General features: G+C 45.3%; 1 protein-coding gene across 3 annotated transcripts in view; it reads right to left on the bottom strand.

Annotated features, from left to right (window-relative positions):
- ZC3HAV1 (zinc finger CCCH-type containing, antiviral 1) overlaps window positions 1-22,354 on the bottom strand; it is a 50,996-nt gene that overhangs the window by 12,103 nt on the left and 16,539 nt on the right. For all 3 annotated transcript variants that reach the window (XR_005886070.1, XM_041002426.1, XM_041002427.1), the window contains exons 3-9: window positions 19,024-19,273; window positions 15,455-16,489; window positions 14,924-15,025; window positions 14,502-14,625; window positions 8,647-8,821; window positions 7,616-7,736; window positions 2,932-3,034 (exon numbers count right to left, since the gene is read on the bottom strand). Coding sequence is in view for 2 of the 3 variants with exons in the window: in XM_041002426.1 (XP_040858360.1) it covers window positions 2,932-3,034; window positions 7,616-7,736; window positions 8,647-8,821; window positions 14,502-14,625; window positions 14,924-15,025; window positions 15,455-16,489; window positions 19,024-19,273 (1,910 nt within the window). In the remaining variant the exon portion in view is untranslated. The remainder of the gene's footprint in view (window positions 1-2,931; window positions 3,035-7,615; window positions 7,737-8,646; window positions 8,822-14,501; window positions 14,626-14,923; window positions 15,026-15,454; window positions 16,490-19,023; window positions 19,274-22,354) is intronic.

The raw sequence follows: 22,354 nt of genomic DNA, 5'->3' as shown, positions 1-22,354 counted from the left end.
TGAAAAAATTGGAGGAAGGGAACTATAATATTACAAGAGGCTTTAACAGACAAATTAACCAAGCTAAATGTACAATTTTTGGATATTAATTGGAAAAGACCAACCATAAATGTTTCTGAGACAATGTGCAAGCAATAATAACTATATGAGATGCCACTGAAGAATTTATCATCAACTTTGTGAGGTGGGTTAATGGCACTGTATGTTTTAGAAGCTTATGTGTTAGAGAAACACCTGCAGTATTCATATAGAAATAAACATGAGAGAACTGTATTAATATTCCATCAACAGAAAAAAGTTATAGCTTGATTAGACTGCAGGGACTCAAGTACAAGAACCACCCTTCACTGGTTTCACAGGCACATTAGCAGAGAGTTGGAGTACAAGTTCAGAAACTGGGACTCAATCAGGCCTCTGATATGGGATGCTGGTGTCACGGCAGGTTAACCTACTGCACCACAACAGCAATCCTTTCCACGTACTTTAAATGAACTCGACATCACTTACAATGTAAAGCATATGTAAACAGTCGTTACATGGTATCTTTTAGGAAACAGAGCCAACAAGTCTTCCAGATGCACAACTTTTTTCCCCAGGTGTTTTTGAGCTGCAGTTTGTCAAATTAATTAATGCAGAACCCACCGATACAGACAGCTGACTGTACTGTCTTTTCAGACCCCAGGTGACCGTGGGTAATTAAAACTTCAGGAAGCAAACTCACAGCTAGGGGGCGCACACACACACACAGCACAGTCACTGAGTCTGTTGATCACAGCATTATGAGCAGTGGTTCAAGCCGCTGCTTAGGAGGCCAACATCCCCTAACTAAGCATTATCGTGAGTCCTGCTACTCCAGTTCCAGTCCAGCTCCCTGCTAGTGTGCCTGGGAAGTAATAGCAGACAGCCCCAGAACCAGCCCCTGGCACCCACATGGAAGGCCCAGTGTTTCCAGTTCATGGCTTTAAGCTAGTCCAGCCACTCCAGCCACTTGGGGAGTGAACAAATGGATGGAAAAGCTGTCTCGCTCGCTCTCTTTCTCACTCTCTCTGCCTCTTTCTTTCTCCCCTTCTGCCTCTCTCTGTCATTCTGCCATTCAAATAAATAAATCTTTAAAACGAGTAGCAAGAGGACTTTATAGCATTTTCTATAACTATAATGTCAGCATACACTTAAACAACAGAATGGTATTGTTGTGACTTATTTTTTTTAAGATTTATTTTATTTTTATCACAAAATCAGATATACAGAGAAGAGGAGAGAGAGAGAGAGAGTAAGATCTTCAATCTGATGATTCACTCCCCCAAGTGGCCGTAATAGTCGGAGCTACACTGATCTAAAGCCAGGAGCCAGGAGCTTCCTCCGGGTCTCCCACGCAGGTGCAGGGTCCCAAGGCTTTGGGCCGTCCTTGACTACTTTCCCAGGCCACAAGCAGAGAGTTGGAGGAAAGCAGGATTAGAACCGGCACCTATATGGAATTCCGGTGAGTGCAAGGCAAGGACTTTAGCTGCTAGGCTACTCCACCAGGCTCTTGTGATTGTTTTTGAGGAATTAAACTATTGTTACCATGTAGGGGAAAACAGCAGGGGGAAGAGGGTGGGGAGGGAGGAAGAGGAAATGCTTGAGCCTAAGGAACTGTAGCATGAAAAATAAAGAATTTATTAAAAAAAAAAAAAAAAGAGTAGCAAGAGCAGTGAAATCTGAACAAGTGGGTGTACCAGCTCCGCTCTGCAGGAATGTGTTAACGGAAGTCTCTGATGGAGCCAGCTTGGTTCATCATGCTCAGTGTGGCTCCTGAGTCCAAATCAAGGGGGCCGAATGTGATCCTGGGCGATGGACAGCCACTGCCACCTGTCGCCAGGCTATGACCCTTAGCTGCTTCCACTCCCATGAGAACAGGAACCACTGCCGAGGTGGGGAGAGCCCAGCAGTTCCCGCTTTTACATCTTTGAGAAATGTTATCTTCCAGAGTCGCTCACATTTATCTCTCGAGAACTTCCTTTTTTCATGAAATACCCTGGACTCTTACAACTGAAGGAATCTAATTGGAACACCTTGATTTACTTTGCCTTGAAGGCTGTTTATAAAACCATCATTACCCCCAAAAAAAGGAAAATGAAACAAAGTCATAATGCTCATAAACAATGTAATTTTGCTAGGAGTTTCATGAGCAGAGTTATGATGAATCAACCACAGCAAAAGTGTCCTTTAAAAAATCCCCTGTGATTCCAGCGCAATAGCCTAATGGCTAAGTCCTTGCATTATGGCCTGGGAAAGCAGTAGAGGATGACCTAATGCCTTTGGACCCTGTACCCACATGGGAAACCCAGAAGAAGCTCCTGGTTCCTGGCTTCGCAGTGGCTCAGCTCCAGCATTGTGGCCTCTTGGGGAGTGAACCAGCAGACCAAAGCTCTTCTCTCTGTCTCTCCTTCTCTCTGTACATCTGCCTTCCCAATGAAAGTAAAATAAATTTTTAAGAAAATCACCTCCTTAATCAACTTCATCGCTCCCCACAGTCCTTCCCCAGGCTTTTCTATCTCCCTCTGCATTCCCGTTCTCTATGAAATCAAAGACATACAGAGGAATCCACAGCAAAACCAAACTCCAGCACATCTGGTTTATTTCTAGACAAACCCCAGGAATCCAGCTGTTCACAGCTGGCCAAGCTGAGGCCTCAGCACAGGTCAGAGGTGTGCACAAAGCTCCCTGCAGTTGGAGGCAAACACTGGTTTCCTGTTTGGTGTCCTTGCTCCCAGTATCCTGCATCCCGAGCCCTTTCCTCACAAGATATTACAAAATGACACGGCCATGGGATGCAGGCGGGGGCTTTCCAAGGACCCGGGGTCCAGATGTCTGGGCGGCCGGATGAGATCCTGGCATGAACACCTCCATGGTGCAGCAGCAGGCAGTGCCAGCAGTGTTTGCAACACTCACCCTGGGATCCTCCTCATCTGCTCCACCTCCCACACGGACACGAAGGCCGGCCTTCTCACCACCTCCCTTTGAGTCTTGGAAACAATGTTGGTCTGAATCATCCCTTCGGGGGACAAGCAGAGAACAAACAAGAAGCAACGATTAGTGTCCTAGTGACATGATTTCTCGTAATTCTCTCAAGGACCATCGACACAGCAAGTATCTACAACTGAACCGTAACAGATACAATCCTTTTGGGTGAAAAACGTTCATGATTATACAAGTAAAGCAAAACAAAATCCACAACAACCTTGTATCTTTCAGTGTCCCTAGTACAAGGTGGAGAAAAAAAGCTGTGAGCGAGCATCCTGGGTTTAATCTTTAAGCCAAAGTCCTACAATAAAAATGAGAGATGGGGTGGTCCAAGGTCATGACATCAGTCATTCGCCCAATCCAGACACCAGTGATTATGGATGGGAACACAGTGGCTTTACCTTAAAGGCATTTTTATTCTGGATCAGTGTGAAGTTTTCAATTCATGCATATTAGACATCGGAGTCCAAATTATAGCCAGCGTGATTTCATTTTAAAATGAAATTATCGGGACGCCATAGTGCAGTGCGCTAAGCCTCTACCTGCAGCACCATTAACCCCTAGAGCACCAGCTGGAGTTCTGGCTGCTCCACTTCTGATCCAGCTCCCTGTTCACTGTTCACTGCCTAGGAAAGCAAGAGAGGATGGACCAAATTTTTGTTGCTCTGTTCCTGGCTCCTGGCTTCGACCTGGCCAATGCCTGGCCATTGTGGCCACTTGGACAGTGAACCAATGGATGCAACATCTTTTTTCTTATCCCTATATATGTAACTATGCCTTTCAAATAAATAAAAAGGAAATCATTTTTTAAAATTAAAAAAAAAAAACACCATTGGTAGTCAAAGTAACAAATTGGCACAATCACTTTGGAAAATGGCTTGACAGTGTTTTATAAACATTTACTGTTACGTAATCTGCAACAATCTCAATCTCATGCCTAGGTATTTGCCAAAAGGAAACTCTATTGTCACATAAAGATTTGCATATGAATGAATACTGTTATAACAATGAAAGAATGGAAACCAACCTGATGAAAGACTATACAATCATAGAATTTTACTCAGCAATAGAAAAGCACAGCCTACCTGCCAGCCACACGTGGTGAACGTGATCTGAGGCATACCTGCCATCATTAAAAATAACTATAAAAAATTTTTTAAAGGAATGAGAAAAGCTTATGGGCAATATGGAATAGCATAAAAAGAGTAACGATTCAAGTTACTGAGGTTCAAGAAACACCTGAGAATGCCAAAGGCGTAGAGAGCATATTGAAAGAGATTGTGACAAAAAGCTTCCGAAACCCAGAGCAAGATTCAAAAAGGTCAATGAGCAGCCGTCAAATTCAACCCAATCAACTTTACCCCCAAACATTATAGTCAAGCACCCCAAAGTTAGTGATAAAGAGACAAACTCTTGAGGCCAGCACCGTAACATAGTATGTTAAGCTTCAGCCTGCAGCACCAGTGTCCCATATGGGCACCTGTGCCCGCATTTGTTGTGCCTGGTGTCTTGGGTTTGTGACAAAAAGCTAAAGTTTTCTCTGTAATATGCCCACTTTCATTCAATATGGCACTGGTATTCCAGTAAAGCAATTAGGCAAGAGGAGAAAGAAATCAAGGAAATAAAATTAAAACGACTTACTTTGTCACTGATTATGGATAGCATGATCTTTTCATTTTAAAAGATTTATTTATTTTTACTGGAAAGGCAGATTTACAGAGAGAAGGAGAGAAAGCTCTTTCATCCACAGATTCACTCCTCAAACAGCCACAATGGCTAGAGCTGAGTCAATCTGAAGTCAGGACCCAGGGGCCTCTTCTAGGTCTGCCATGCCGGAACCAGGTCCTGAGGCCCTGGGCCATCCTCCACTGCTTTCTCAGACAAAAGGAGGAAGTCAGATAAGAAGTGGAGTAGCCGGGACACAAACTGGTGCCTATATGGGATTCCAGTGCTTGCAGGTGGATTCGCCATTTGAGCCATCATGTGAGATCCAAGATGGCTTGATCTTAACATAAAACCCAGAGGGTCAGTCTGTAACAAGCAGGTTAAGATACTGCTTGAATCTTAACCAATTGGAGTGCATGTCACTCCACTTCCAACTCAGATTCCCAATAATGCTGCTGGGAAAAAAGCAGAAGATGGTTCAAATACTTTGACCCTTGATTCCTATTTGGGAGACTCAGTTAGAGATCCTGGTTCCTGGCTTTGGCTTGGTCTAGACCTGATTGTTGGGAAATTTAGGGAGTGAAATTAACAGAAGAAGTTTATCTTCCTCTCTTTCTATTGCTCTGCAAGTGAAATATATATATTTATTTAAATATTTATATTATATTTTTAAAAATTATATAGGTAATATATAAATTAAACATTTATATTTAAATATGTATAAACTTAAAACCCTAAAGATGCACCAAGAAGCCATCAGAACTAATAAATTCTACAAAGCTGCAATGTACAAAGTTAATGAACAGAAATTACTAACATTGTTTAACACTATTGCTGAATTACCTGGGGAAAAAAAAAAAACCAAGAAAACAGTCTCACTTCCAATAGTTACAAAATCTGGAATTTCAATCAAAGAGGTGTTCTCTCTCCATAGCTGCTCCCACTGCCTGAACTTGCCTGACTAGCCTGGTGTTCACTGTCTCTCACCAGCCTCCTGGACCCCAGAGAGCAAATTCACCATCATCATCATCACCAGCTCACAGTTGGCACGCAAGGTCAAGCTTGATGAATGAGAGAATACACTTGCTGTCCAGTTAAGAAACACAAAATTTATTTGAAAATGGGGAAGTTGTTTAGCCCGGTGGCTAGGGTGCCTACACCCGACCCCAGGCTTCCTGGTTGTGCTCCTGATGCCAGCATTCCACGAATATAGCCCTTGGCAGAGAGCAGAGACGGCTCAACTGACTGGGTTCCTGCCAGCCATGGTGGTGATTCCTGGGTTAGCCAAGCCCAAAGCCGGCCTTGACAGGTTTCTGTGTGATTTGGAGCTCTCCAGCAGCAGGGGGCGCTCGTCTCTCTACCCTCTGTCTATTCCCTACCCAACTAACCTCCAATTAGCTTTCCCTATTGTTCAATCTCCTTAATAAACAGAACAAAAAAGGGGGTGGGGAGGAGAGGGCGGTTAGAAAGTACAGGGCAAACATTTGGTCTAGTAAGATTTCAGTTAGAGGGTCGGTCACTGTGGTGGCACAGAGGGTTATGCTGCCACTCAGGACATTTGCATCCCATCTCAGAGTGCAACGTTAGTCTTCACTGCTCTGCTTCTGTTCCAGCTCCCTGCTAATATGCCTAGGAAGCAGCAGCTGATGCTCAAACACTTGAGTCTTGTTCACCCATGTGGAAAAATCAGTTGGAGTTTCTGGCTCCAGGCTTAGGCCTGCCCCAGACCCAAATATTGCAGCCATAGAGTAAGTGAGTCAACAAATGGAAGGGGCTCTCCACTGCGAGCACTTGAGGAGTGAACCAGCAGATTGAAGATCTTTCTCTCTGTAAATCTGACTTTCCAATAAAAGTAAATAAATCTTTTTTTAAGGCCTTTTAAATCTCAATATACAAATGGAAAAATGCATGAATGTAAACTTGGATTCTGCCTTTTTCAGTTTACATCCAATCTTGCTTTTACAACACAGATTTCATAATCTTATTTTTAGTTAACTGCTCCACACACCACTCAAACTGAATAGCTCAATTTATTTAGTCATCGGCTTTCTGGCACTCAGGTAGCTCCTATTTTTAAAGTACTACACCAGGACTTCAATAAACATCTTTGTGCCTATCACTTTCTTATTCTTCTGGCAAATCATTTCCCGAGACAGATTTCTGAAGGAATGAAAAGGCAAGCGTGTCTTGCATATCTTGAAACAAACATGTTGCTTTTGAAAATGCACTTCTAAACGCTCCTGGAAAGTTACACAGACTGAGAGGCAGAAGACTGAAGGCTCAGGAACCACCTAATAACAAATTGAAGAAGCTTCCTCCGAAGCACCTGCTGAACTGGTCCTAAAAAGACTAGTGAGTATCTGATGACACGTAGGCAGTGGCTAGGGTTGTGCATTCAGAAGGAGGCCCGTCCATGGGAGAAGCTGTCAGCTGGAAAGCCTCTCTATAGTGGCTCAAATGCACATGGAGGAATACAAAATACTTCAGTCAAAGTGATGGGTGGAACCCCTGACTTAGATGATGATTCCAAAACTCTGCAGGTGCTCAAAGGTCCCAAGGTCATGACTGTAGTCATCAGCATTTGTAAAAAGCAAACAACCCCCCCCCCAAGAAAACAAAAAACAGCAACAACAACAACGAAGAAAAAGAAAACAGCTGCAGCCTGGGCTGCCTCCACTGAGTCAGAAGCTCAGCATGGCAAAGCTCAGTCCACTCCCCTGCACCCGAGTCTATTGGTCCAATCCCTTGATTTTCCAGTTGAGGCAACTGGGACTGGAATGACCACTTGCCTTTTCCAGGGTTGCCCAACAAGTCACTGGGCTCTAGAAGAGTCATCGGCCACCACTCACAGGCATGGGGCGGGGGGAGCACATCCAGGATACTCTGCTCCCACACATACAACACTTGCTGAATTCCACACGCGACATCGCCAAACACCAACACTTACCTTGGAAACTCAGCTCATAGCTTCGGACACCCGCCTGAAATGGCACAACTCCCCTGGGGCAGGACTGAAACACAGACTCCAGGTACAAAGAGTCAACACTTGAAGCGGGCTGATTGTTGTCCTAATTAAAAAAAAAAAAAAAGAACAGGCAAAGGTTTCAGGGTAGGCTTTTAGGAAATCCCTGCCATTACCTTGCAAGGATTTAGCCACTGAGCCTAATGCCCCTTAAAATAATTATTGTGGGGGTCAGCTCTTGGCATAGCACGTTAAAGTTCCATCTGCAATGGCAGCATCTGATATGGGTGTTGGTTCATACCCTGGATGCTCCAATTCTGATCCAGATCCCTGTTAATGCACCTGGGAGAGCAGCAGAGGACGGCCCAAGTGCTCCCAACTGGGAGCCCAAAAAGGCTCCTGGCTTCAATCTGAAACAGGCACAGCTACAGCAGACATTTGGGGAGTTACTCTCTCTATATAACTCTCCCTTTCAAATAAATAATATAAATCTGTAAAAATAGTAGGAATGTTTTTATTTCTCACTCTAATTGTCAAAAAAAAAAAAAAAATGCAAATTTGACCGCATATGGGGCCCAGCGCTCAGTGGCTATATCCTCACCTTGCAGACACCAGGATCCTATATGGGCACCAGTTCATGTCCCAGCTGCTCCATCTCCTGTCCAGCTCCCTGTTTATTGCCTGGGAAAGCAGGAGAGGATGACCCAAGTCCTTGGGCTCCTGCACCCATGTGGGAAACCCAAAGGAAGCTCCTGGCCCTAAGTTCCGGCTGTTGTGGCCACCTGGGAAGAGAACTAGCAGATGGAAGATCTTTCTGTCTCTCCTCTCCATAAATCTAAGATTTGCTTGTCTAATAAAAATAAATGAATCCTTTAACAGTTGCATATAGAGCAAAAAAATCCCATTAATTCCTCAATCCCATCTCTTTCTGCATGGGTAAACATGAAATGTTTTGCTAATTTTTTTGAGTTGATGAGTTTAGATAAGCACTGTTCACAATGAGGAAGGAGACATACCTTTTCTCCATATGGAATCCATTTGCTAGATTCACTTCTCCAATACCAAGTCCATTTGGTGGCAAAGATGGAAAAAAAGGAATCTGTTACGGTTGAAGGCGTGCTGATACGGCGCATGAGTGTACGATCACAGATCATCTTCTGGAAATTGATGGTATGGTTTCCTAAAGAAATGCTATCAGAGAGAAATATAAAGTTGAAATGCTTCCCTGACCTCCATTCTCTTTCTTCTCTTCTTCCATAACAGAAACTGAAACTTTAGGATGCAAAATTATCTTCCATTTTCTTTATAGAGATCTTATAAATAAAGAAAAAACTGAAATACAGAGAGTTTATAAAGTAACTTGCCCCTGGTATATATTTAATGGTATCACAAAATGCATTATTTCCTCCTTCCCTCCCCCGAAAAAAACAAAAAAGCCCCAAATAAAAGCATGCACAGAACAACTGATTGGCTCAATGCACAAACGTGAGCTGGGAATCTAAGATCCTTTCAAGGGGTCCTCATGGTCAAAGTTATTTTTCTAATAACCAGGAAGGCATGATTTGCCTTTTTCACTTTTGTTTTCTTACGGCCCTCAAGAGAGCTTCCCAGAGGGCTATTCTTCTGCTTGATTTCACATACAGATAAAGCAGCGGATATGAGCATCCACTTGTCTTTTATCATGCCAGGAGTTAAAGAGATTTGGAAACTAGAAAACCATGTTACACATGTTAATTTTTTGGTTTAAGAAAACAAATAGAAGTATTCATATATAGGTATATGTGTATAACCACATTTATTTCATAGGTACATATGAATACAATTCATATGAACAGGAATGAGTTTACTGTCACTTTGAAGCAAGCGTTTCATTTTTTCTCAGTTTGAATGTTTTTATTCTTGTTGTTATTTTCCATGACACGGTTTCACGGGTACAGGGATTCCTCCTTTTCCCTCCTTGGCTTTAATTTAATGAGATTAACAGTGATAGCTAGAAACAACAGAAACAGAAATTCTTGGCAATCTTAACACATTTTAAGAGCATCAAGGGGATTTGGAGTGCAAAATGTTTAGAACTACTCCAAGGATGGTCTCTTTAGATTCGCTGTTCTCAGTCAGGAGCAATTTTGTGCTAGGAACATCTGACAGCATCCTGCTGAAGACATGTTTTTAATCACAGCTGGAGTCAATGAAAAGGGAAGTGCTTATCAGAATCCCAAAGACAGCCAGAAGTGCTACTAACAGACTTCAGAAAAAAAAAGTATCTGGACCCCAAATCTCAAGGGTGACAAGTGGAGAAACTTCTAGACTGACTTAAAGGAGAAAAAAATATATTCCTAGGAAGAAAAAAAACTGTGGATGCCACCCTCTGGTGGCAAAATGCATCAACACAGAAATGCCAACAAAACCACTAAATTGGCACATGATGAAATATTTCCCCCGAAGGATTGCTTTACCAAAGCAGGATGCGTCTGCCATCCCTGCACTTGGTAAGCAAATGGGGTCTGGTGGGTATCACCCATTTCCACTCTGACAGAAGCAAAACTGTGAGATATTTATACTTCCAGTCCAAGGAAAAGAACAAAAGGTGGGAAGATAGAAGGAGCAAACAGCCTTCTTTTCCTTCTGCTACCCAGGCAGGCAGGCAGCTTACTTGCCAGGGGCCAGGGCCAGCTGGGTGGGACTCCCGCGTGTACTTCAGTTGGGGGCAGAGCAAGAAGGGGGAGCTGTAGGTTCCTAGCTGCCTTGCTGGCAAGAAGTGGTGGTTGACAGTGGGTTTGGACACTTGTACACATATTGGGGCCTGGGCCAGCATGGACGCATGGACCTGGGGAAGCAAGTAAGTGCTTGGGTCCCAGACAGGCAAAGGGGTAGGGTCCCAGGCAAGCACATGCGCCAGGGGCCTGGTTTGGGGACCTGTGCATGCACTGGGGTTCTGGGTAGGTAGGCAGGGCTCTAGGCTAGCATGCCATCCCACTAGAGCTTCCAACCAGGGAGCTCATGTGCTCCCAGATGTGGGGGTTATGGATTGTTTAGGGAAACGGTGTATGGGATGTGGGAGAGCAGAGACCACTCATTGATGGAGAATGTTGCAGTTGAGAAGTGACTTCTGGAGGACTTCCACCAACAAGGCCACTGTACTTGCAGGTAAGCAAGGGAGCTGAGACTGAGCAGTTTCATGGATGAAACTGGAGGACCTTTCTGGGTCAGACTAGTAGACTCACCCACATGGGAGACCTGAGCTGGGCTAGTTAGCATCAACTATTACCCAAACAAAAGCTGGGGCTTGGGGCCTTCTGGCAAGGCTGGACCACAGTACCTACCAATGAGTGTCAGAACAGAGGATGGGTCACTAACCAGTAAATGACAGAACCAGGTCTGAGGTAAATTCTGAGGGGGTATATATGGGCTCACCCCTGTGGAATGCAATACCCACTGGTTTGCCCAAGAGCTTGGGTTGATAATGAGTCAAGCTAGGTATGACTATGGAACTCATCCACCCTCATGGGTATTGCGTTTGGGTCCAAGCTGGGCTGGTCCAGGCTGCAGCACCTTCAGAGACATCCAAGAATTGTGGGTGGGACAGGCCAGGTTGCAACATCCACTAGCATACACAAAAGCCAAAACAGAGGCGGGGCAGACTATGCCCAATAGGGCCTAGTACTCACTGGCATACATGGGATCTGGGTCTGGGAGTGGACCTGTTAGGAGAACTTGGGGAGCTCCCCCGTGGGCCACAGCTCCTGCTGGTGAGCACATGATACAGTGCTGGGTGTTGGTCAGGTAGGGCAAGGCTACTCAACTTCTCAGCAGATGTATGGGTTGGCTCTTAGGAAAAGGGGGCTGGGGGTGGACCAGGCAAGGCCATAACACACTGGCATGTGCAGGAGCCAGGAGGGGATGTGGGCCTTGTTGGGCTAGGCTATCACACCTACCAGTTTGCATGGAAGCCAAGGATGGGGGCAGACTGGGCAGGGCTAGGCAGTAGCACCAACCAGTGAGAGTTGGGACTGGGAGCAGGCCAGGACAAGCCAGGCTGCAGTAAACTATGGCAAAGGTCAAGACAGGGGATGGACTGTGTCAGGATGGGTCAGAACAATCACTGGCATGCACAAGATCTATGGCTGGGAGCAGGCCTGGTCTGGGAACTAAGAGAATGCCCCAGCTGGACTGTGGTTCCCACTGGTGAAGGTGAGTGACAGAACAAGGACGGCGAACTGGCCCGGACATTGTTCCAACCCCAGTGTAGATGTAGGCTGATGTAGTGACAGACTGATGTTGACTGCCAAACCAAAGGAGTCAGGTCTGGAGTCATCTATAGTGAGGTTTCTTTGAGGACTCCTCCAACTGGACTGCTGGACTTGAAACTCCAACCATGGGAAAAATCACAAGATCTGTGATATGACCGTGGAGTACACATGTCAGAACTGGGCTGCCTCAGCTGCGGAAGCCATGCAGTGGATGGCATGCCCAGATGCACGTGATGGACAAGACAGCTCATTAAGGCCTACAGAAGATGTCTGGTAGCATGGGGGGCAGAGGGTGGAGGTCAGAACAAATTGGACAACTCTCCCGTCCAAGCATTGACAGTCAGTATCCGGGCAAGTAGAGACCCTGCAGTGGACTACATCAGCCAATGGACCTTGGAAAGATCTCCTCATCTTTGGAGCAATGAAATCAATAGCATTTCAGAACTATCAAAACCACATGAGCAATACCCTCAGAATATGTTCCACATTGTGGACCCTGAGATAACATTGAGTGGCAGACCCCATCTTCAGGTACTGATGTGGTACAGCCCTCTCCCTTCTCTCCCTTTTCACTCAGATACAGGAAGAAGAAAACGAAAATTAAAAACAACTGTCTCAACCACCTTCCCCTGATGCTCTACCCTTCCCATCCTTATCAGTGATCCACATGGGCATGCATCCTTCTCAACTATGTAAACATCATCAAAAATAAAATTTAAAAAAAATTTAGGGGGCGGGCACAGTGGCCTAGCAGCTAAAATCCTTGCCTTGAACTTGCCAGTATCCCATGTGAGTGTCAGTTTTAATCCTGCCAGCTCTACTTCCCATCCAGCTCCCTGCTTGTGGCCTGGGAAAACAGTAGAGGACGGCCCAAGGCCTAGGGACCCTGTACCCACGTGGGAGACCGGAGGAAGTTCCTGGCTCCTGGTTTTGGATTAGTGCAGCTTCAGTTGTTGTGGTCACTTGGGGAGTGAATCATCAGATGGAGGATCTTCCTCTCTGTCTCTTCTCCTCTTTTATATCTGACTTTATAATAAAAATAAACAAATCTTTAAAAAATCTTAACAATTTTTAAAAGTGAGCAAATGTGAGCCCCCCTGGGGGGGCACAGTGGCTCAATTGACTAATCCTCTGCTTGCAAGCACAGGCATCTGATAGGGGTACCAGTTAGTGCCCCGCTGCTCCACCTCCCATCCAATCCCCTGCTTATGGTCTGCGAAAGCAACAGGAAAGGATGTTCCAAAGCCTTGGGATCCTGCACCTGCCTAAGAGATCCCAAACAAGCTCCTGGCTCCTGACTTCAGACTGGCTCAGCTCTGCCTATTGTGGCCACTTAGGGAGTGAATCAGCAGTTGAAAGACCTTTCTGTCTCTCTTCTCTGTAAATCTATTTTTCTAACAGAAAGAAATATCTTAAACAATTAAAAAAAAGGAGCAAATGTATACAACAAAATCCTGGATTAGGGCTAATGGAAATTACCAAAATCATGCTTTAAATCACGGCCTTGGGATCAGCACTGTGCCATAATGGGTAAAGCCACCATCTGGGGCACCAGCATCCCATATTAGCACCGGTTCAACTCCCAGCTGCTCCACTTCCAACCCAGCTCCATGTTAATGCATGTAGAAAAGCAGCAGCTATTGGCCCAAGTCCTTGGGACCCTACATCCACAAAGGACATCCAGAAGAAGCTCCTGGCCGCTGGCTCTGACCTGGCACTGCCCCAACTGTTGTGGCCATTGGGAGTAAACCTGCAGATGGAAGATTTTAATCTCTTCCTTTCTCTTTCTGTAACTCTGCTTTTCACATAAATAAAAATCTTTTTAAAGTAAATGAATAAAAACATGACCTTCAGCCAAAGTCTATCCTGTTCTAAACCATTTAGTATTTTTAATCATTTAGTGATAAGCTGTTACAATTGTACACCAACTTCTGCATTTCATTTGCTCTGTAGGGCACAATGGAGAGAAATGGAGAGAAATCAATTCCACAAATTATGTCATTGTTTAAGTTGCTTAGTTAACTAATATTTCCAGAATTCCCAGTAATTATCCAGGCTTAGTACAACTTCAAACTGAGTCAGCTTGTATTTTTTTTTTTCATTTTGTAGCTATTTACCATATTGCGTTAAAGAGTTATCTGAGGGGACAGTGCAGTGGCTGAACAGGCTAATCCTCCACCTGCAAGTGCTGGCATCCCATATGAGTGCCAGTTCCTGTCCCAACTTCTCCACTTCCAATCCAGTTCTTTGCTTATGGCCTGAGAAAGCAGCAGAAGATGACCCAAGTCCTTAGGATCCTGCACTTATGTGGGAGACTCAGGAGAAGCTGCAAACTCCTGGCTCCACATTAGCTCATCTCTGGCTGTTGTGGCTATTTCAGGAGTGAATCTGCACAAGGAGATCTCTTCTCTATCTCTCCTTCTCTGTGTAAATCTGCCTTTCCAATAAAAATCAATAAGTATTACCAAAAAGAAGTTATTTGAAACTTCTTAACTTCTAAAATTCTAAAGGCAAGGAGGCAAGGTATGTTTTCTTTTTTTTTTTTTCCCAGAAGCTTAGCGCTATGTTTCCCGTTGATGATGTTGTCAATTGCACAAGCCAGAGGACAGCCATCAACTTACATCTGAACTTTGGGATCACAGTAAGCCTCCTCAATCCTTTCCATGTCCTTACAGTCCACCCAGTTGTTTGCAATGAACAACTGCCACCGGTAAGGCAAGTTGAAGTGCATTCGATTGCAGCTGCCTACAAAGAAAAGAGGGAAGGACTGTTTAGCCAGGGTCCAAACCAATCCAACCAAGTTCCACTGCTGACTGCCCCACTCAGCAGAGGACGAGCCAAGTCCTTAGGACGCTGTGCCCAGTGGGAGACCTGATAGAAGCTTTTTCCTGGCTTCAGATAGGCTCAGCTCCGGTCTTTGTGGTCATTTGGGGAGCAAGCCAGCAGATGGAAGATCTTTCTCTTTTTCTCTCCTTCTCTTTGTGAATCTGCCTTTCAAATAAAAATAAATGAGTTATAAAAAAAAAGTTCTTTTGCTACTCACTATTATGTCGACAACCATTATACAAATAGTCAAGACAAATTTCCTTTGAGCTGTGATCATTCATCTTGGAAGATTCGGGACTCGAGACATCAGATACGGAAGCTATAAAACAGAAGAGGATGGTTTGCTGAGATTTACATATAAAACAAAAAGACACCTAGCCTCATACAAGGAAAGCTGCCTGAAACAGGGGCCATGTTCAAGGAAGTTCCTTGGATTCGTGTGTTGCTCATAAAGGTCCAGACAGCCCCTCCAGAAAATGAAACAGGAGCCTTGGAGTCACACAAGAAGGATGCTTATTTCTTAAACCACAGTTGAACTATTCCTTTTCTCAGTCAACAGAGCAGCCTGGTCCATGCAGCTTTACCAGCAGATCTCTCCCTGTCTCCTCACCAATGCCTCACCTTAAGTAAAATCCCCTAACTCTAGTCCTATAATTACTGCTGGGAGACATCTGAAAGAGACGTCACCAGGCACAGTCGCTGTGCTACAGAACCAAGACACAGGAGTGCCCTTAGTTTCATGACTTACCACGGGTAGAGTCTGGAGTCCTCCTTGTGAATTCATTGGCTTGGTTGACAGAGACCTGGGCAGAGTTCTGACCATTGGTCTCAGAGGCTGCAGCTCTGGGGCCTGAAGAAGGTGGGGAGGGTAGATTCAGAATTCTGGCTCGGGCAGATGCAGCATTTTCCCGAGAAGTGGCCATGTCATGGGTTGTCGGGCTCTGACTTCCAGAGCTTGTCTGTTTTTCCACAGTAACTGCCATCTTTATGCCCAAATCAGGGGCCACAGTTTTAGCCACATCAGCTCTTTGATCTATAATCTTCCCAGAGACATTTGATGGGTTGGAGAGAGACTGCTTAGCCTGGAATATACTTTCTCTGTCTTTCTCATACGGAAATACCACGCCTGGGTCCTCGGCATGTCTCATTTTCCCAGTGCTTGGGGAATCCCAGGGGCTAGTTCCTGGGGCCTTTTGAATCCTGCTTGATGGGATTTCTCTTTGAGCTTCCATAACTGTTTTGAAATTTGCAGATCTTGAGGAAGCTGTTTCTGGGGCCCCTGCATTAGCATCATTACCAAGAGGGACGTGGAGGCTGTCTGCCACTCTACTTTTGCCGTTGGTGTTCTTGAGATCAGGCCAAAACATGCTATTTGTAGTTGCAGGTTTCCTGGAGCCTTCAGGGATAGAAGTGGAGTTGGAGTTGGTATTGCTGTGATTCCCATTCAGGAGGCTGCCCACCCTGGCATCAGCTGGGAACCTCTGGCCATCCTCCACCTTTCCTTGTCCTGTAAGGTCAGCAGGGTTGGCCAAGCCTGAGGAAGGCTCAGCATGGGCGTTGCTCTCTAGCTCGGCCAGCTTGTGTGTGAGTTTGTCCACAGGCTCATCCTCCAAGGGAGATTCATAACTGATGGGATCTGGACTGGATGTGCAAGACCTCTGAGAAGCCAAAGCAGATGAAACAAACTCTTGGCTGCCGTAATGAAAGTGTCGGTCTTTACTCTTGCTTCTGTTTCTATTTGTCTTCACCCTTGGCCTTCGATGATGATGATGCGAGGGAGGAGCTGGAAAAAGGCAAACCAAAATGAAACAAAATGAAAAGCAGCATGAACCTGACTACCATTCTTCCACTACTCCTCCTCCTAGCATTTCCAGCTTTGCCAACCATTCCATACCCAAGTTTCCAGCTTCAGCTTGGCTCAGACCCAGCTGATATGGGCACGGGGGGGGGGGGACTAGAGATTAGGATAATTCTTTCCATCAGCCTCTGAACTAAATAATGAATAAATGAATGAATGAAACAAAGAAAGAATACATTACATTTAAAAATAATAATAAATAAATAATAAACACACAGATCCCACTTGGGATAGCTACAACCCGGGTCAGAGTGCCTGGGTTCAAGTCTGTCCCAGCTCTGCTCTTAATTTCAGCTTCATGTGCACCCTGGGATGTGACACGTCAAAGCACCGCCTGTGATGTTGGCATCTCAGTGTCAATTCAAGTCCCATCCACTCTGTTTCTGATTCAGCTCCCTGCCGTGTGCCTGGGGAGACAGCAGATGGCTCAAGTGCTTAGATTGTTGCCATCCAGGGGAACATCTGGATGAAACCCTTAGCCCCTGGCTTTATCCTGGTCCAGCCCTGAGAGTTGCGGCCATTTGAGGAGTTTCCCAGCAGATGGCAGACCTCTTTCTTGCTCTATTTCTTCCTTTCTCTTTATCACTCTGCTCTTCAAATGAATTAAATACACAATTATCATATGATCCAACAATTCCACATTCAGTTATGTATCCAAAAGAACTAAACGTGTTAGGCATGGAGACAGAAATGAGCCCATGTGTGTAAGAAGAGGCAAAAAGGAGACATTCACATGGTTCAGTGAGGGAGGGGGATGGGCTGACGTGAGAGCAACCTAACATTTAAACATGCACAGTCCCACTCAGCCACATGGAAGCTTTGTGCCCAATACCTCCTGACTAACGACACTGCAGGGAAACACTGAGGACTGGGAGACAGAGACATACATTTCATCCCCCTAAAACTCCAGGACCAACACAGATCGGGCACTGGGTTTCCTGCTGAATGGCCCACCTGGTCTGTCAAATCTCATTCACTTGCTTATCTCTCAGTTTTGTTTTGTTTTGTTTTTAAGATTGATCAATTTGGGCCCAGCCATGGCTCTGGTCCCAATTTTAAAAAACATTTTTTTTTTTTAAGAAATAACACTGTGGACTGTAAATTAATTTGCATATGGTTTCACATTAATGCTAATTTTCTGCATTTTATTGTGGTTATGTAGAATGGCCTAGTTCTGAAGTATGAAATGTCATCAGGAGTATACATCAAATGCTTTAAACACCAAAGTTTGGTATAGCAGGTAAGATGTCACAGGTGAGGTCCAGCAGGATGGTAGCCTAGCGGCTAAAGCCCTCACGCCTTGCACGCACCAGAATCCCATATGGGTGCTGCTTGTGTCCCAGCTGCTCCATATCCCATCCAGCTCCCTGTTGGTGGTCTAGGAAAGCAAGGGAGCAGCCCAAGGCCTTGGGATTCCCCCACATTGGAGACCCGGAAGAAGCTCCTGGCTTTGGAAAGGCTCAGCTCCAGCCGTTGTGGCCACTTGAGTGAATCAGCGGACCGGAGATTTTAATCTCTGTCTTTACTTCTCTCTGTAAGTATGCCTTTCCAAGAAAAAATAAATAATCTCTAAAAATATATCGCATGAGGGTTTGACTCAATTGGTTAATTTTTCCCTTAGAAGCTCCAGAATCCCATATAGATGCCAGTTCGAGTCCTGACTGTTCCAATTCTCATCCAGCTCCCTGCTCGTGGCCTGGGAAAGCAGCAGAGGATGGGATCCTGAACCAAAATGGGAGAATCAGAAGAGGCTCCTGGCTCCTAACATTGGATCAGCTTGGATGGCTCTGATACAGCCACGGCAGCCATTTGGAGAGTGAACCAGCAGATGGAAGATCTTTCTCTCTGTCTCTCCATCTCTGTAAATCTGTGTTTCCAATAAAAATATTAAAATCTTAAAAGCAAGACCTAGAGAAAGACCCCAACAACCCATTTTGGAGTATGTCATCCAAGTCCTTTTCTCATTCCTTATTCAGCTTCCTGCTAGCGTGTATGCTGGAGGGCAGCAAGTGATGCTCCATGTACTTGGATCCCTGCCACTCACATAGGAGACCCAGAGTTAGTACCAAGTTCCTGGTCTTGGCCTGACCTACCTTTGGTCATCATCAGCATTTGAGAAACAGGCCAAGAGATGGAAAATTCTCTGCCTCTCTCTCCCTCTCTTTCAAATAAAAATTTTGAAAACTTTTTTAAAAATGATAAAGGGTGAGCCTGGCACAATAATAGCCTAATGTCTAAATCTTCATCTTGCATCCACCAAGATCCCATGTGTGTGCCGGTTCATATTTCAGCTCCAACCACTGAGGCCACTTGGGGAGTCAACCAGCAAATGAATGATCTTTCTTTTTCTCCTTCTCTCTGCAAATCTGCCTTTCCAATAAAAATACATAAATCTTAAAAACACACACACACATACAGAAGAAGGAAGCTTGGACACTTCAAAAGGAAAAGGTATCTACCTTTGGAGCCAGAGGCGTTCCTCCGGGCATGCTGGCTGTTGCAGATGTCTTGGATGTTCTGAACTGTATCTGGGCTCAGCCCATGTGTCTTCATGACAGCCAGCACCTTTCTGTCCATCAGGTTATGGGACCTCAGGCAGTTGAGGTAAGAACATTCCCCACGGGTGAAGTATTCACAGATGTGGAGTCGTTCACATCCCGTCTGGTTACAAATCTGCTTCTGACCCTCTCCCTTGTAAGTTTTGCAAATCTACAAAACAACAACAACAAAAAGCAACTCTTGCATCTGCCACACATGCATAAAGGAAAGCTCACACGCAACTTCTGGAGCAAGCAGAGATAAAGCAAGGGGAAACAAACCCGGGCACATCCCACAGTCTTTGCAATCCACTGATGAGTCATCTGGGACAGAAGAGGCTTGCAGGCTAGGAGGAAGTAGATAGCCTGCAGAACACTCAAGATCCCATGGGCAGCTACAAAACAGGATGCCAAGTAGGACCTACCTTATAAAGGAACCCAAAGGAAGAAGGGCTGTATTGGGAGGTCAATTCAGTTTGCAGCAGAAGAACTTGTGCATCCCACACATAACTGTTAGAATCCAAGATTTAGTCTGCTGGCAGCATGTGAAATTCCTCCCAAGATCACCTATGTATTCCACAGCTAGATGGAATACTGCCACCGACAGCAGGCCACACACTGGAAGACACTGGTTTCAAAATCTGATTCTTTCTAAGCAGCTCTGTGACTTCAGGGGACCCAGCAACCTGCTCCCAGTCTCTGCTTCCTTTGCTGTAGCAAGAGTTAAACATTGAGCTGGACCATGGTACATTGGACAAAGCTTCTGCCTGTGTTTTCAGCATCCTTTCTGGGTGCTGGTTCATGTCCCAGCTGTTCCCCTTCCTATTCAGCTCCCTGCTTATGGCCTGGGAAAGCAGTGGAGCGTGGCTCAAGTCCTGGGGTCCCTGCACCCATGAGACAGACCCAGAAGATGTTACTGGCTTCAAGCTTCAAATCAGCTCAGCTCCAGCCATTGTGGCCATTTGGAGAGTGAAGTAATGGTTGGAAGATCTCTCTCTCCTTTCCTAATTACCTTTCAAATAAAAGTAAAATAATTAATTTTAAAAAAACAAATATTTTCCTCTCTACAGACTAAATAACAAGTTAGTGTTTTATAAAATATAAAGGGTGATAAAATGTTGTAACTACTGGGAAACCAATATGACTAGCAAAAAAAATCACAACCTGAATTTCAGACATTCTGAAGATTAAAATATTTTTTAAGTTGTTTCATCAGACTCTGAGCAAACCAGGTCAATATGGGGCTCCATGATTTGTACAGACATCAAAGCCATGGATCCCAATTCCAGGAATATTTAATCATACAGGCAGCATCTGAAACCCAATTTAGACCATTACAATTGTTACAGTCTATTATGCAGCCTCTTGACCCTGGACTATATTGGTTCTCAAAGTATAGTCCCTGCACAAGCACCATCCACCGACACCACCTGCAACTAAAGTTCTTCAAAATGAAATGTTGGGGCCCTGCCCATATCTACAGGGCCAGACCTCCTAGGGTGGGGTCCTGAGGCAGAGAGCAGGACTGTAAGGCAAGAAAACAGACTTGCATACAGGCCACATGGGGAAGAGCTCCCACGAAAACCACGCAGCAGTCTGTTGTGAGTCACGGCAGAAACAGGCCAGTTTGGCCGGCTGACTCAGATAAAATACCAACCAGACAGGAACACTGGAACTGAGTTGTGACAGCTCAAGGCTAACTGTTAGGTATTTGCTTCTGTGGCTTCCCTCTTGCTGGCTTGTTTCCACTGCACCAAAGCCCAGACATTTGCTCTAGAGAAGCTTGAGACCAAAGGGGTTCAGGATCTTGTGAGTCTCTTCCTCTTCCACAGGGGCTGTCGGGTCCCTGACAGTCTTCTTTCCATAACAGTCTCCAACTTGTGTGTTGGCAAAATCCCTCTGGAAATGCACAGTGAGGCCTGAGAACCAGTATCCTGGAGGCTTGTGCAGAACTGGACAGCCAGCAACAACACCGGAGATGCTCTGGATACTCCTGCCGCCTCGCTGATACTGAGGGAAGAGTGCTCCTGCCTTGAGCAGGCCAGAACAAGTGAAATCATTTCTTCCTTTAAGAAGCATATTCTAGTGGGCCCTGCATGATTGTCCACGGCTAAATCCTTGCCTTGCACAAGCTAGGATCCCATGTGGGTGCCTATTCATGTCCTGGCTGCTCCACTTCCCATCCAGCTCCCTAAATGAGGCCTGGGAAAGCAGAGGAGGATGGCTCAAAGTCTTAGGATGCTGTACCCACATGGGAGACCTGGAAGAAGTTCCTGGCTCCTGGCTTCAGATCAGCTCAGCCCCAGCCACTGCGGCCACTTGGGGAGTGAATCAGCAGAGGATTTTTATCTCTACCTCCTTCTCTCTGCCTTTCCAAGAAAAATTTAAAAATAAAAAACATCCTATAGTTTTACAAGCTTATATTACATGCCACGTAATCAGGTTTGCCTAATGCTTTTACCTTAACGGAAAGTGAGAAAATGTAACAAGTTTCTTTCGAGCAAGGAGTACCCCTTGCCTATTGCTGCCATCAGCACTTAAGCTGGCGTTCAGCACATGCAGGCATCCCTAAGTCTTAACGGAAGTGAAACACACAGCAAAGGAAGTGAAACCCATCAGGGTTTAATGACCTGTAGAACCGGCATCACATAAGAGTGCCAGTTCAAGTCCCAGCTGCTCCACTTCTGAGTCAGCTCCCTGCTGAAGCACCTGGCAAAGCAGAGGATGGCCCAAGTGCTTGGGCTTCTGAAGCCCCTATGTAGGAGACGTGAAAAAAGCTCTGGGCACCTGGCTTTGAACTGGCCTAGTTCCACCCATTGTAATCATTTAGGGAGTGAACCAGTGGCCAGCCCCAGACTTCTGAATGGCTGAGATTCTGAACTGTCCACTGCCTCCATCTCTCTTCTAGTGACAAAAGCTCTCAGGGTTTAGGTCGACAAATGGTTACTCAGCCAGAAGATACACTTTCCAACTCCCTTTGGTATATGTGTGATAGGCTCTGGCCCATGAGCTGTGGCTAAATGTGCTATATATGAAATTCACATGACACCTTTTCAAAGGGACACTGCTTGCCTTGCCTTCCACTTCCTCTTTATACTCCCAATAGCTACAAAATAGCAACAACAAAAACAAATGGAAGCCACATTTTGAAGATAACCTGAGCTGTACAAGTGGCCTGAGTCCGCTGATGTCATCATGGAGTTCAGCCACCTGACATTCTGGTTGTCTACCTGCCCCTATCCGGGTAAAACCA

Source organism: Ochotona curzoniae, unplaced genomic scaffold (genome assembly GCF_017591425.1).
Source record: "Ochotona curzoniae isolate NIBS_2020 unplaced genomic scaffold, NIBS_Ocur_1.0 scaffold_2476, whole genome shotgun sequence".
Lineage (NCBI taxonomy): Eukaryota > Metazoa > Chordata > Mammalia > Lagomorpha > Ochotonidae > Ochotona > Ochotona curzoniae.
This window is presented reverse-complemented; position numbering and strand designations above follow the sequence as displayed.